The 14,880-nt window shown below is 45.0% G+C and overlaps 1 protein-coding gene across 4 annotated transcripts; it reads right to left on the bottom strand.

Annotated features, from left to right (window-relative positions):
* Window positions 1–204: 204 nt before the first annotated feature.
* Window positions 205–13,214, bottom strand: rbms1a (RNA binding motif, single stranded interacting protein 1a). Of its 4 annotated transcripts, none has more exons than XM_047030493.1 (14): window positions 12,675–13,214; window positions 10,224–10,372; window positions 9,261–9,319; window positions 9,057–9,148; window positions 7,779–7,930; window positions 7,386–7,465; window positions 5,863–5,975; window positions 5,447–5,493; window positions 5,126–5,213; window positions 4,752–4,802; window positions 3,580–3,681; window positions 3,304–3,369; window positions 3,158–3,218; window positions 205–2,571 (listed from the first exon to the last, which is right to left on the bottom strand). In XM_047030493.1, the coding sequence occupies exons 1-14, from the start codon at window positions 12,723–12,725 to the stop codon at window positions 2,447–2,449; spliced, it is 1,236 nt and encodes a 411-aa protein (XP_046886449.1). In that variant the 5' UTR covers window positions 12,726–13,214; the 3' UTR covers window positions 205–2,446. The 4 variants fall into 4 exon arrangements, with proteins under 4 accessions (XP_046886449.1, XP_046886448.1, XP_046886451.1 ...); XM_047030492.1 differs by having other exon boundaries at window positions 7,779–7,936; window positions 12,675–13,211; XM_047030495.1 differs by having other exon boundaries at window positions 3,143–3,218; window positions 7,779–7,936; window positions 12,675–13,210.
* Between the last annotated feature and the right edge of the window lie 1,666 nt (window positions 13,215–14,880).

The raw sequence follows: 14,880 nt of genomic DNA, 5'->3' as shown, positions 1-14,880 counted from the left end.
GGAGAGGAGTTAGTTGAAGAAAGAAGGGACATTATTACTCTGCCTGCCTTCCCAATAGTGGTATGACTGGAATGTGTGAGTATTTGTTTGTATTCACGTGTATAAGACTGTGTGTGTGTGTGTGTGTATATGAGAGTGTGTGTGTGAGTGAGAGTGCGTGAGAGAGCGAAAAGAGACATGTACATGACAAATGACAATTGAATATTTCTATTATTTTTTATTACAGAATGCTACAGAAGACGAGGTTATTACACTTAATTCCAAAGTTAACCCTTCTCCACATCTACACCCCCAAACTGACCTTGACCCCGCTACGGGGAATAACACCACGTGTCTCTTCAGCTGTGGAGAATTAGAGAGAGAGGGGGGAGGGGGCATCATTGCTCTTCATGTTTAAAGAAGTTGATATCTCTGGTTGTTTGAATGGCATTACTGTCTGCCGGGGGTGGAGTTAGTGTAGTGGGGGGTAAATTTGCACCCCGGATCTTTTTGATCCGTGATACCGGTTGGAGATGGTGCCTCAGAGTCTCTCGCGTCAGCCGCACTAAGCTACCGGCTTAGAAGGACGATCCATTAAGACTGATACTTCAAAGGATATATTACTACGTGATCCCCCGGTGAAAAAAAGTGTCCGAAAATAATGCTGGTTACATTTGCGGTGCAGGGATTAAAAATCCCTAAATCACTAGTTCTGGACCATACTGCTGACCTGGAACGTGGATGGCAGTAAATGTTTTAGCAATAAGAGGTTGAAGGCAGTGTTTGACGTCGTTGTTGTCACCTTACAGTAACTACACAACCCCCTCTGCTGTTGTAATGTAAGCAGTACACCAATCAAATCATACCCCAAAAAAATTGTTGTAATGGAAAACTTTTATTTTGAGGCTTTAATGAAGGAAATCACAAGAAGACTGGTAGTTCTGGGTGACATGGAAAACAATGATTGTAACAAATCGTTACAGAGAAACAAAAATACTAAGGTTTTTTTTTTTTACACCGGTTATATCACCAGCAAATGTTCCTGACATACAAAACACACAATAGAAAAACGACTCTTGATTTTCTAGGTTTCTATTTCCGTTGTTTATTTAATTGTTTTCTTTTTTTCACCCAGCCTATCGAAAGAGAAAAAGCTTTTTGCGTTGTCATCCTTACTACCAGCATCTAACACAGAATGGCACTTGGTTCAGACATTACTAGCTAGCTTATCAACCGCATTAACGCAGTGAAAGCAATCCAAACATCCATTGTTGGGTTCCAAGCAATGGTATACCAATAAAAAGCGAATAAAAGTTTGTATCCCGCTTAAATCCTGTTGTTATGCTGTTACCATTCCTCATTTATTGCACTAGACTCGGCAACTACTGCTGGAATCAGTTTGCTTTTTAACTCACCAGAAAACAATTTTACACTCCCCTTGTAAAAAAATAAAGATACTAAAAACGGTGAAGAGAACGAGAAGGTGAAGCGCTGTGTTTTAAAAAGGACAAAGGAAGAAATTGAAGTCAGAAAAGATGTATCTTAATTGGCCAGCTCCTGAGCTCAGCTCCCATTCCGCTCAGACAAGGCGGGCTAGTCCTGCGAACCCTGGCCTTCCAGCCGACATCAAACTGAGGTAGATATTCGGCCAAATTGACCGCCAGAGCAAACGTCTTTTGAAAGACTCAGTATTAATATATTTTTTTGTAACGAATTATAATTTCATGTGTGACTAAAGCTTTTACTTAACATTACCTCTCAAAAAGATATATAAAAAAAGATAAAAGATATTGCCACGATGTAGCGTTAGCTAATTTCATTCATTTCAAGTTTGCATATATGGATGTGTTTGGATATCAAATTGTCTTGTGGCCGTGTTTGTTAGCGTAGTACATACTGCGTTGCCCCTACATCCTTGATCGTGCCAAAAATTAAAGTAAATTAATTTGGACTAATAAAAATATTCCAACCCTAGGTAGGCCTACTTTGTGAGTGAGTTTCTGAATGGTTAATGTGACAAAACAGAAGGCACATTTTCCAACCTATCATCCATTTGGAAAAATGTCAGCATTTATCACATATTTATCCTCCTACGTTTGATTTTCACTAAAGCCTACAGGCCTACTTCAAAGGACACCTGAAAGACCATATTGAAACCAGTAACACCTCACCTAATAAACACTCTTTGCAAGCAAAATGTTTCATATATCTCACTAATAAACTACCTATAAAATCACTGAAGCCTTGGAAAAGAAAATAATCAGGTTCATGCATTTAGAACATCACATCACACAGTGGGTGTACCACATCCACTTGAGAATCCCAGGTAGAAAATAATATTTTTTTGTTGTTTTTTTGTTATCAAAATAAAAAATAATATTCCTGTCTCTTTTTTTAATGGGAATAATAACCGTTTTTTTTTTTTTTTTGTCCATTTACACGTTTGTCAGTCTCCATCCTAGACGTTCTACATAATTCCAGCACGCACAGATGTTTGGTTGAAGCTGTCCGAAGACTTCCTGGGTCTGGTCCGATCAGAGGAGTCTGAAACCGTTCGTGGTCGTACAACCTTCATCACTGCACCAAGGTCATCTGCCACGGTCAACACACCAACAAGATTAACACCACACACACAACCGTGCTACAACCATCATCACAGTCATCAGCACTGGTTACAGCCATGGGGCCACCAGACACTGGGGATGCCACTGGGTCAATGCCCTCAATAACAGGCAGGGTAGGTACTGTTGCTGTGAAGCACTGTTTGTCATATTTGCTTAAATAAACTTCACATCTTGATTTGGACATCTAAAGGTTTGACAGTAAAGTGAAATCAATCCAAAATCTGTGGGCGTCACAGGACTGTGATAAACACGACCAAACATTTAAGGTCAGACCGGCACTAATGATTGGATGGCATTCGGACCGAATGCAATGATTGGACAGGCTACTTGTCTGTCAACCTCCCGGCAGTAGTAAGGCGTGGCTTAGAGGATTGGCTTGGAGGGAGGGTGTGGGATATTTTGGTTTGAATCCTTCTGCACTCAAGCCAAAATTGCTAATTTCACAAAACATACCTACCCTGCCTTTAAAACACGTTTTTCCATTAATCACCCTACTGGATGTTTAATACTGATTCATTCAAACTACACTAAAATCGTACCTTACTTTTACTTGCTTTGTTGGCTGTAAGGAGAGGAGTTATTGGATGAGTCCACTTGCTGTTGTGATGCGCTGTCCTGGAGAGGGAACAGTTGAATGTTAGTTACCACCATCACGGGCCGTGAAACACTGTGTCTTGTGGAAAGAGAGGTGCTTCCTTACGGTTGTCTGTATGTGTTGGTAGTGGGGGACGTAGCCACCATGAACAGCAGCGTTGGCAGAAATGTACTGAAGCATGAAAAGAGAGAGAATTAGACGTTCGTTTATTCAAGGCCTAAAAATTGTAATCGTTCATAAGGCATAGGTATAAAAAAAAACTATCTGCCGACCTGCTGTTTTCCAGTACGATCCCTTTAACTCTGTTTACAATCTTTCTGAAGTATAGGATCTCATTTGATTTATATATATAGCACATGTATTTCCCAGAATGCTCCTCACCGCCCCGCTGCCACCCAATGAGAGATGACCCATCTGCTGAGTCATCATGGCTGCCGGCTGCATCGACATGGAGTGGTCAACAGAGGGAGACATCACAGCTGCCTGAAAGGGAAAGAGAGCGATAGGGAGGGAAAGAGGGAGAGACAGTGAGAGGAAGAGAGAAAGGGAGAGAGAAAGAAAGAGGGAGGGAGAGAAATTGAAGGAAAGAGAGGGAAGGAAAGAGAGAAAAGAAAGAGAGGGAGTGAGAAGTATAGAAGGAAGGAGAAAGAGGAAGTTATTTTAGAGACAAGCAGGCAAAAAGCTATTGCTAGACGCCTTCGCAAATGTTCTTTTAATGATGGCCGATTTTCTGGGTCAGACTCAACAGTGGATTTAAACCTCAGCATTTTCATGAAGGTTTGCGAAGAGAAATGCGAAATGGGGTGTGGTTGGTTTGGAATTTGTTTAACAATTTTTTTGGTGTCCCTCGCTCACACAAGCCAAGCTTAATAGGAGGTTTTCCCTATAAAGCAAAAGCCCTTGAGGGAATGTACCATTTCCAAGTATGAAGAAAAAAGGGAGGGAGGGGGTGCGGTGGATACAACATAGACACTTGTTCTACTGCAAACCATCTGTTAACAGGAGATGCTAGTGGCCTCAGTCATGAGACCACGTCTGCTGCTGGCATTTCCTGTTGGCTGCTGGGAGCTGAAGGCCAGACAGAGCAGGAGACTCTGCTGAACGACAGGCTACTGACTCAGGTGTAATTCAACTCACATTGTTCACAGCTAAGAGGAGAGGAGAGAGGAGGAGGGGGGAGGGGAGGAGAGGAGAGGAGGAGAAAATGGGAGGAGAAGAGGAGGGGAGAATCTCCTTGTTTTGTTCTTCCACAACAGCACCACCACAAAACGAAACAATAGGAAAGAGATCTCAGACTAAACCATTTGTGTTTTTTCCCTAAATAAACATCAGATCAGTTTTCACCCAGTGGAAAACGTGATTCCTGGAACTGAACTCCGCTAGCTTCTTCTCTCTTCCCACATTGGGTTAGGGTTGTTCAGCCAAGTCAGCAGCCAAGACCTGATTAAAGTAACATGCTGTGTTTTTCTACCGGCCGCTGTGTTGACTGCCGGACATTTGCCCTTCTCACCAAATACAGTGATGACACGAGTGGGACAGGACGATTCTCTTACCGGGTGCTGCATTATATAAGGCTGGTGCTGCATCCAAGAATGATTCTGGACCTGGTACACCAGAGAGAGAGAGAGAGAGAGAGAGAGAGAGAGAGAGAGAGGGAGAGAACGAGAAAGGGGAAGGGTGGGAAAGGGGGAAGATGGTGGAGGAAGGAGGGGGGTGATACAGGGGAAAGAGAGAGGAAAAAAAAAAGGTTGGCAAATAAAAGCGGAGGGGCAGAGGAGAAGGAGGGAGAGGTGGGACAAAGGGAGGGACAACAGTTAAACCCTGTGACAGATGTACACTGTCTGCTCAGCTAAGCACATTCACAGAACACTGAATCTGGTTCCATGTGGTCACGGAAGGTTCTGGAAGAAGTCGAAAACCACGGTACCTGATAGGAGGAGACTGGAGACATGTAAGGAGACATGGTGGTCTGGGCGATCATCCTATTGGTCAGGGCGTAGGGGGACGGATAAAACCTGGGTGAAGGAATTCATCAAGATATCAAAACGTCTGGTAGACACATCCAAGCACTTCTGAATACAGTTGAAAAGTATTTGAATCACGACAATTTTGACAGGTTAAAACAAAAACAAAATAGCTGTATCCGCTACAAAAAAAGATGACCGTAACCCTAGATTGGGGTAGGTAGTGATTTTCCCATTTCAATGAGATCTTGAGACCTCTTCCTCCCCCCAGCCCTGGAACTCACCCATTCTGCATGGCGGCTGAAGGGTCATAGGTGAGAGTCACTCCACCCTGGAGGAGACACACAACACACAACCACGTTCACCACCAGAACCCAGCTCTGAGCACACACTCACTTCATTCAAATTCCTTTCAGAGGTTGTGTGTTCTAACGCTCTTGTTGCTGTCTGAGAGTTACCAAACTAAATGTTGTTGTATTGTATACAGACAATAAGGCATCTACCTTACTGTCACACTACGATACCTCAACACCACAAACCGTAATAACAATGTGTTGATTTAGCAGATGTTTTATTCAAAGCAACGTAACCTTCGAACCTGCAGCCTTTAAAGCACTACCACTGAGCTATATTCTCATTCAAGGATCTACACTTGTAGCGGTTGAAATGTGACGTGGTAACAGTAGTCAAGGCTTCTCACCAGCCGCAGGTCGCCCTCCCTGGTCCAGGTGCGCCCGCTAGGGATGAAGGGGCTGTGGCTACTCCTCTTCCTCTGACCGTCTGCAAACTTCACCAGCAGAGGCTCAGAGGGAGCTGTGGAGGAACACCATCATCATCATCACCCTCATCATCATCACCCTCATCATCACCACCACCATCATCATCACCCTCATCATCACCCTCATCATCATCACCCTCATCATCATCACCCTCATCATCATCACCCTCATCATCATCACCCTCATCATCATCACCACCATCATCATCACCCTCATCATCATCACCCTCATCATCACCACCACCATCATCATCACCCTCATCATCACCCTCATCATCATCACCCTCATCATCATCATCACCCTCATACTCATCACCCTCATCATCATCACCCTCATCATCATCACCATCATCACCCTCATCATCACCACCACCATCATCACCCTCATCATCATCATCATCATCATCACCCTCATCATCACCCTCATCATCATCACCATCATCATCATCACCCTCATCATCATCACCACCATCATCACCCTCATCATCATCACCCTCATCATCATCACCCTCATCATCATCACCACCATCATCACCCTCATCATCATCACCCTCATCATCATCACCCTCATCATCACCACCACCATCATCACCCTCATCATCATCACCCTCATCATCATCACCCTCATCATCATCACCACCTCCATTACTATCACCATCATCACCCTCATCATCATCACCCTCATCATCATCACCCTCATCATCACCACCACCATCATCACCCTCATCATCACCACCACCATCATCATCACCACCATCATCATCACCCTCATCATCACCCTCATCATCATCACCCTCATCATCATCACCATCATCATCATCACCCTCATCATCATCACCCTCATCATCACCACCACCATCATCACCCTCATCATCATCACCCTCATCATCATCACCCTTATCATCATCACCCTCATCATCATCACCCTCATCATCATCACCCTCATCATCATCACCACCTCCATTACTATCACCATCATCACCCTCATCATCATCACCCTCATCATCATCACCCTCATCATCACCACCACCATCATCACCCTCATCATCATCACCCTCATCATCATCATCATCACCCTCATCATCATCACCCTCATCATCATCACCCTCATCATCATCACCACCTCCATTACTATCACCATCATCACCCTCATCATCATCACCCTCATCATCACCACCACCATTACTATCACCCTCATCACATTATTATTATTATGATGATTATCATTATGCTCGTAACAACGATCATTTCATCTGCCGGTTTGATTCCCAGCCATGAAAACGATGTTGCATCCTTGGGAAAGGCACTTCACCCTACTTGCCTCGGGTGGACTGTCCCTGTACTTACTGTAAATCGCTCTGGATAAGAGCGTCTGCTAAATGACTCAATTGAATTTAAATGTACTGTGTGTCTAGATATTAACCAACATGTGTCTAGATATTTACCCAGAGTTCCAGGAGCAGTCTTGATGAACTTCCCGTTGAAGTGAGAAATCACTGCATTACACTTGTCAGTGGATTCCATCCTGGGAGAGAGACGAAGGAAACTTAGTTGACACATTAAAAGACTGATCGCCCTGTGAATGCTGTCCCACTGCCAGGAGAACGACAGGCAAGTAGCCTGTCCAACCACTGCATTCAGCCCAAACGCAACGACTGCTCGTGTTCATCACTGTCCTGTGATGACCGCAGATATCGGATTTATTTCATTTCCCTGTCAAACCTCTAGATTTATGGACTAATATCAGGAAGTTCATGTCAGAAAATGCGACCGAAAGTTCTTCTCAAAAAACGTGACCCATCCTAGCTTAGCGTGGCTGTCGGGTGCTTTGTGCTCACCTGGCGAAGCCCACCCCTCGGCTGGCCCCGCTGAAGTCCCTGAGGACGCGGGTGGAGACCACCTGGCCCAGGGGCCGTAGCAGGCCCTCCAGCTCAGCCTCGTCCACACACACGGGCAGGTTGGAGATGTACAGGTTGGTGAGGTCCTGCTCCTGTTGCTAGGGGTAGAGAGAGCAGGTTCACATATACATACTCACACACACACACACACTAACACATGCTCACAAACAGACGATCACACACACACACACACACTAACACATGCTCACAAACAGACGATCACACACAAACACATACAGAAACACAATCACACACTCACAGGAAAAACACATCATAAGAACACAGCTTTGTTCAGCCCCCAACAGTGACAGATCACGGTGAACACCGCGCAGGCCTGCTCTGGCTTAGGCTCCCCAGGAGCTGGCTGTGTCGTGTTTCCAGAGCGGCTGGTAAGACCACTAGTTTCTCCCTGAGTAACTCACACCTACTGACTTCACATCAGATTGTTCTGAGGCTTCCCGGCCCAGCCAGCCTGGAGGCGTACGAAGCTGTATGCGGCCTGTGTTCTGCTAGCCTCTGCAGAAACACAGGAGACAGACACGGCATGCTAGGTCCCTCTGGGGAAAGGCTAGCCCTTTATCAATGAACTCCCTGCTCTGCATTTAAACACAGGAAGAGAGAGGCAGGGACCAGGGGAAATGCGCTGACTGGGAGAAATTCCACTTTTCACCAAGGAGAACTCTCCAAATGTCATCTGGTCGGAGCAGAATAGCCAACCCTTCGCTCTGATTAAGGAATCGAGCGAAATAACTAAGCCATACGGCCTCTCGTCAAACTGTGAAGAGGTTAGCGTCCAGAATGCTAACTGGGTGTGGCTAGGTTATATAATCACAGCACTGTGAATAACTGCTTAGCTTAATTAGCATGAATGCTAACAGCTAATACTGAGTGCTAAGCTATGAAAGGGTGAGTGGGATTTTGGGAAACGGGTGAGAGAAAGAGGCGCGCCGGCCGTGTGATAGGCTGGTGATCTGGCAGTGAGGGAGGATATTTAGTTTCAGCAGCAAACATGAGGTCACTAGCAGAGCAGATAGGCATCCAGGGTCATGTGACCACCATGCTGTCACGCACGTCGCCAGCTAACACAAGCACACTCAGAGACAGATGCTGACCAGACACACACGTGGACAAGACAGACACAGAGATAGACGTGGATGAGACACAGATGGATGGACAGACAGAGACAGGCAGACAGGCAGGCTAGAACTAATTCCTCACCTTAGCCATCTGGGCTTGTATCCCGCTGGTTTTCAGGGCATGAACTGCTTTCAGGGCGGCCGCTGGGCTTTCGAAGTCTACAAACCCGTAACCTGCCATACAGGAGAACAGGCGTCAGCACACCATCGCATTACATTACCTTTAGAACTCTTTCCTGCCACTCAGCATGTTCCTGACACCCAATCCAGGTACAAACACACTGACCTTTACATTTATTTGTTGTCTTATCGAGGATTGCCTTAGCGGACACAATCTTCCCGTATCTGTGAATACAAAAACGACGACGGAAAAGTTACAACCTGTGTTCCTTATTCACTTTCATGGTGTAGGAAATGAGCCTTTGTCTTTAGTGCACTTCGTCCACTCGTCTTGGCCGCTGCAGTACAGTTGCACACCAGCCAGTACCAGCCCAGGGCCCAGGAGACTGGTACCAAAACAATATACCTAGCAACAGAAAGCTAGCATGCTATCCCTCTGTGTGTTACTGTATGGAGGGGGAAGGGGAACAGTGAGAGACTGCAGATCAAGAGGTTGCAGGCTCATCATACAACGTCCCTCTGTACGTTGTTTTGGATTTTAAAAAGCGACGGCTGGATGAATACATTACTATTATCATCATTATTAGTGCATCATTTCTACCCTACTTTAAACTAAGTCCAAACCCAAACTGTCCACTAAACAACCATGTTGAAGCCAGCTTCTGTCCAGTACATTTAGCAGAAGGGATATTTTTAGGACATGCATCATGCTATCTCCATTTGAGCCGTATTGCAAAAGAAAGAGTCTTTCATTTCTGCTTTCTACCGAGCACCACTGGGAACAAAACACGAGCAAAACAAAAACAGCTGCTGTTGCCGCTGGTAACATGGTTGAATGCCTCCCTCCATATGCTAGTAATCCAGAAGGGCCACATGAAGGGGGATAGCCACCTAAACATGGCAACCGCTGAACCAGAGAGGGTTATGGGAGAGACAGATAACATTTGATAGCTGTCTCATAACAGTGTACATTTTGCAGGGTTCTGATTCATGGTATTTGTATAAAAAGCACAGCAAGTTCTTACCTCCCTAGACAGTGTTTTTGTTCTGTGTGAGTGTTTGTGTGTGTGTCCTTGCATGTGTGTGTCTACGTGTGTTTCTGTGAGTGTGTGTGTGTGTGTGTACTCACTGCTGGCAGAGCTTGACCAGGTCCAGATCAGTGGTGGCAGGGGGCAAACCGCGGATGTAGAGGTTGGTCTTGCTGAGCTGGTCCCAGCCTGTGGTGCTGCTGTTACTGCTGCTCACTGTACTGGGGCTTCCTGGGGCCATAGGGTAGGACTGCACCCACACACACACACACACACACACACACACACACACACACACACACACACACACAAATAATTCACAAATGATGTCATCTCACACCCACAAACTAATGTGGGTCAGCTCAACCCACACACACACACACACACACACACAGACACACACACACACACCACACACTCACCCACACACTTCAACCTACATTGACAGTTTCGTTAACAACCACCCTGCACAATATCAAGAGTCTTTTTATGGTCCTAAAAGGTTTCGGGTTATTTACATTTACTCATGTAGCAGACGCTCTTATCCAGAGCGACTAACAGTAAGTACGGGGACATTCCCCCCAAGGCAAGTAGGGTGAAGTGCCTTGCCCAAGTACACAACATCATTTTGCACGGCCGGGAATGGAACCGGCAACCTTCTGATTACTAGCCCGATTTCCTAACCGCTCAGCCATCTGACACTATTATTCTTGATAATAATCAAAATCATAATGATGCCTTTCATTAACAGTGAGCTCTTCATTGTCGAGGCGTTCTGAGGGCGTTCTTTATTTATTTTTAAAAAGGAAACAATCAAGGAGTAAATAAATAGTGGCAAATAAAGAAACATCCATAAAAACATAGAACATTATAAGTAACATTTTAGAAAGGACAGCTAGACAACACTCTTGATCTCTCTTGGAAGTCGCTTTGGATAAAATCGTCTGCTAAATGAATAAATGTGATCTCAACTATTGAAGACAGGAATGATCCACTCAGCTGGGGGGAGATGACTCAGCAGCAGCTCACTGGGACGGTCACTCGCACCCAACACCTGATGTCCCCAAAACACAAGGACCAGAGTGCTTCTGTGCTGTGTCTCCCAAACACCACAGCAGTGTCACACAGGGAACTTAACAGCCACATGCTCAACCATAGCTGCCAAACCCGGTTCCTCCTCTACAAAACATTTCCTTCCTCTTACTCATTCATGAAAATAACTCCTGCCCAACCAGCTTGCTGGCCCCACGTCATGGCAGCGGTCATATGTCATCTGTGATTGGCTGGCGGCTGTTCTCTAGCACAAAGAGAGAGTGTCCCAGGGTGGGAAAGAAACAAAACTACCAGAGGAGAAACCAAACACACACCGAGCTAACCCTAAATACCAGAGGAGAAACCAAACACACACAGAGCTCCAGCAAAGAGGAACTGTTTAACGTTCAGTCAGGGGAGACGTTAAGGGGTTTGTGAATAGTTGGTGCTGCTCACCTACACACTTCTTACCAACCTCTGATACAACCACACGATTACTAAGAGTAACTGACGAAAACTAGAGAGAAAACTGTGTAATCCACTGTGAACGACAAGGTCTACATGTGGACACATCTAACACTTGATCTTAACCAACTAACACCACAAATGAACCTCAGATGAACCACCGCCTCAAACCTAAGCTAAGCAGAGCCTTATGATAGGGTTACTCATTACACAAGGCCTTTTACCAGACCAGCTGCATGGTTTCATCTTTCCGCTTTCTAAGTCACTGAACCACCGACTCCAGGATCAGGTGAGATCACCCATGAGGGACAGGAGACTGTCCACAGAACACACAACAGCCCCCTCCTTGTTAACACATACAAACCTGACAGGACACGAAGGAAAAAAGCACCTGCATTAATATTAACACCTGAGAAGGCATCATTAAGGATGCATGAATGCTTGCATGCGTGTTCAGTCCAGAACACTGACCCGCATTGGCAGAGACACGAGCGGAGACTGTGCACTCAGGTGATGTGGCATGAAGAGGAAACCTGAAGCCAATGTCCTGTTTAAAAGCAGGATATTGTGCTGTCCGTTCTACATCAAATTACAGTAACTGGTTAAGCGACTGAATTGTAATCGTGTCCGGAAGTCCCATTAAGGGTTTATAGCTCACACGAAGATAGAAATGTATCCGTAGTCGTAAGGGAGTAATACGTGCTGGATGTTATCCTTTAATGATCAACAAAACAAACTGTACACTTGTCCCAAATGGACCATTTCTCCCTCTCCCTCTCCCGTGTCCTCCTCTCACCCTCCTACCCCCCTTGTTTCCTACACCCCTCTCCCTCCCGCCGCTGAATAGGTGCATCATTCCCACATCTGTCACCTTAAATTGGTAGGAAAAAACCCATAACGGTCACAAAAGCACGGTTCATAGCTATATTCAGTATAGATACATGTATATTCAGATCATGGCTGCTTGTTTTGTGTTGTCGTTGTAGTGAATGTCTGTCTTGTCTCCTTGGAAAAGGCACCGGATAGTGCTATGCGCACACAGCTTTTTGGCCTACCTGCTTGCGATAAGCGGTCTTCAATGGGTTGGCAGTATTAGCAAAAATCATCCTGAATATTATTGTTGTATACTACTGATTGAAACTGTTTCGCAATCTGATAAAGCTACATTCGGGGTTGTTTAATAAAATCCAAAAGCTGGTTTAGAAAAAATCCGCATATTGACAGTTTCAGAATAAATATCCGGTGTACGTAAAAAACCTTTTCGATATCCTTGTCTCGTTGTCACATCTGTACATTTGGGTAGAGTTTACTGTAATCCCCGCCGTGTGTCCAACCCTGAAATTCGTTCGGTTCATTGATCTATGACGTCCTGCTGACCGCTCTAGAGTCCCACCTACTACAGACGAAACCATTTACACTACAAACGGAGGACACATTGAAAGGCGCGTGAGATAATACCGCAAACTAAATCAAATTGGAACATTCTGTGCTTTTCATAATTGAACGGCGCACCATTGCATCGTAGGACATTAGTAATAATGACATTTTCAGGTAACAGGCAAGTTCGTAGCTTTAAAAAAAACGTGCCAGGTTCCCCGCTCGCTCAGATTTATTCTCGCCCGCGCATACCGAACATTCTTCACCCCTCCCCCAACCCCTCCCCCCCAACTACAGCGCTGTGGTTAGGGGGCGATGAGAACTGACAGGTCAGCTCAGGATGGAGGGTCCAGCGATAAAGATGTTCAAGATGGGCGTAGGGAAACAACAGGAGAACATATGAGTCTCATTGACTTTTCCCATTCGTGTGGAAGTGAAAGCCAGGGTGAATGTACCCTTCTGTATGCCGTTTCCTTCAGCAGGAATTGGTTTGTCTCAATCTAAAATGGAAGTTGGTGTCAGGATCACCCCACGGTGATGCTTAACCGATGTCAACAATTAGACTGGACGCGCCATCGTTTAGCAGGAAACAAGCAAATTCAATTCAAATACAATTCGCGTCAGATCAATAAAATCTGCTGAGTTTATTATTTCACATTTATTTACAATAATGCACCCGGAGGCTGACATTCTAATCCTCGTGGCCTTTTGGATGTTTTGATCGTGGCGTGAATTATTTTGCCATAGAACATGTACTGCGATGTGTAACTAAATTAAATATGTTTTCTACCTAGGGGTAGATCACGTGTGCAGGGACAACTAGACACATTATCTCCCTCATGTTTGTATTCACATCACAGCAGACATATGGAGACAATATTTATAACAGACGGTCATGCAGATCCAAACTGTTAACAAACACTTAAAGGACATAAGAAGTTGAACACCAAGTATGCCAAACCGGCAGATTGGCCTATAAGAATGCATAGAGCAACCCTACATAGGTTGGCTAGACTCAGGATGTTTTTGTAATATGATCTATGTTCTCTAGAAGCATTCCTTAGGTATAGCCCTCCCCCCATTCGTTTAGCTTTATTGTTGTCCCAACAAGCCTGCCCTATTATCAGTGCATTTACAGTTGAACAATAACAAACACACAGTTGTCTGCTGTAGTTATAGTTCTCTTCCCATGTTTTAGCCTTTCATACCAGTTGCTCAAACACAGTATATAGACCTGCAGTACAATCCAGTTCCTAATGCAAGATAACTCCCGTGACAAACTGAGACGTTAAACAGATAAACAAAACTCTCGTACAAGGAGAGATCATTCACTTTGGTTTTCCTGAAAGCTTTGTGGGCTGATCTGGAAGGTTTCCTGAATGATCAAGCCACTCACCTCAGTGTGGTCAAAGACTAAGGGGGAAGTGAAGGTGCTCTGATAAGAGCAGGGTGGGCTGTGGTGGATATCCTGTCTACCATACCCAGCATTCCTGTTCTATGGAGAAGCAAAGAGGAGCATGCATTACTGGCATACCAAAGAGAACATTGAATAACAACAGCAACTACAGGGCAGACGTCATTCAGAAAACATCTATGAAGCAGATCTTTGGCCCCTTGTCACTGGTTTTACCTTTGTGCTTTCTGTACAGTTTCGTGGACTAAGAAATTTGATTTTAGCTCTAGCCTATCAACGAACTCTGGAACATAAGCAGGTTAGGCCTTCAACACAATCTATATTCTCATTGCAGCCATTATGAAACTATGCATTCAGCGATGATGGGGCGGGTGCATGTTTCTTCAGATGGACTGTGCCGAGATACAAAACCGACACACATCAATCTTTGTTAATGTCGGTTTCCTCTCCAAAGATGGGTGTTTGTTTCT

This window comes from Hypomesus transpacificus, chromosome 12, assembly GCF_021917145.1.
Source record: "Hypomesus transpacificus isolate Combined female chromosome 12, fHypTra1, whole genome shotgun sequence".
NCBI classification, from domain to species: domain Eukaryota; kingdom Metazoa; phylum Chordata; class Actinopteri; order Osmeriformes; family Osmeridae; genus Hypomesus; species Hypomesus transpacificus.
Note: the sequence above shows the minus strand (reverse complement) of the source record. Positions and strands in the feature narration are given on the sequence as shown.

Coding starts and splice junctions, on each gene's coding strand:
- rbms1a (XM_047030492.1), bottom strand. CDS start 12,725: ATGATTTTTGCTAATACTGCCAACCCATTGAAGACCGCTTATCGCAAG. Junction 3,219..3,303: donor ACCAACACATACAGACAACC/GTAAGGAAGCAC, acceptor TTCCCTCTCCAG/GACAGCGCATCACAACAGCA. Junction 2,572..3,157: donor CTCTCCTTACAGCCAACAAA/GCAAGTAAAAGT, acceptor TGACCGTGGCAG/ATGACCTTGGTGCAGTGATG.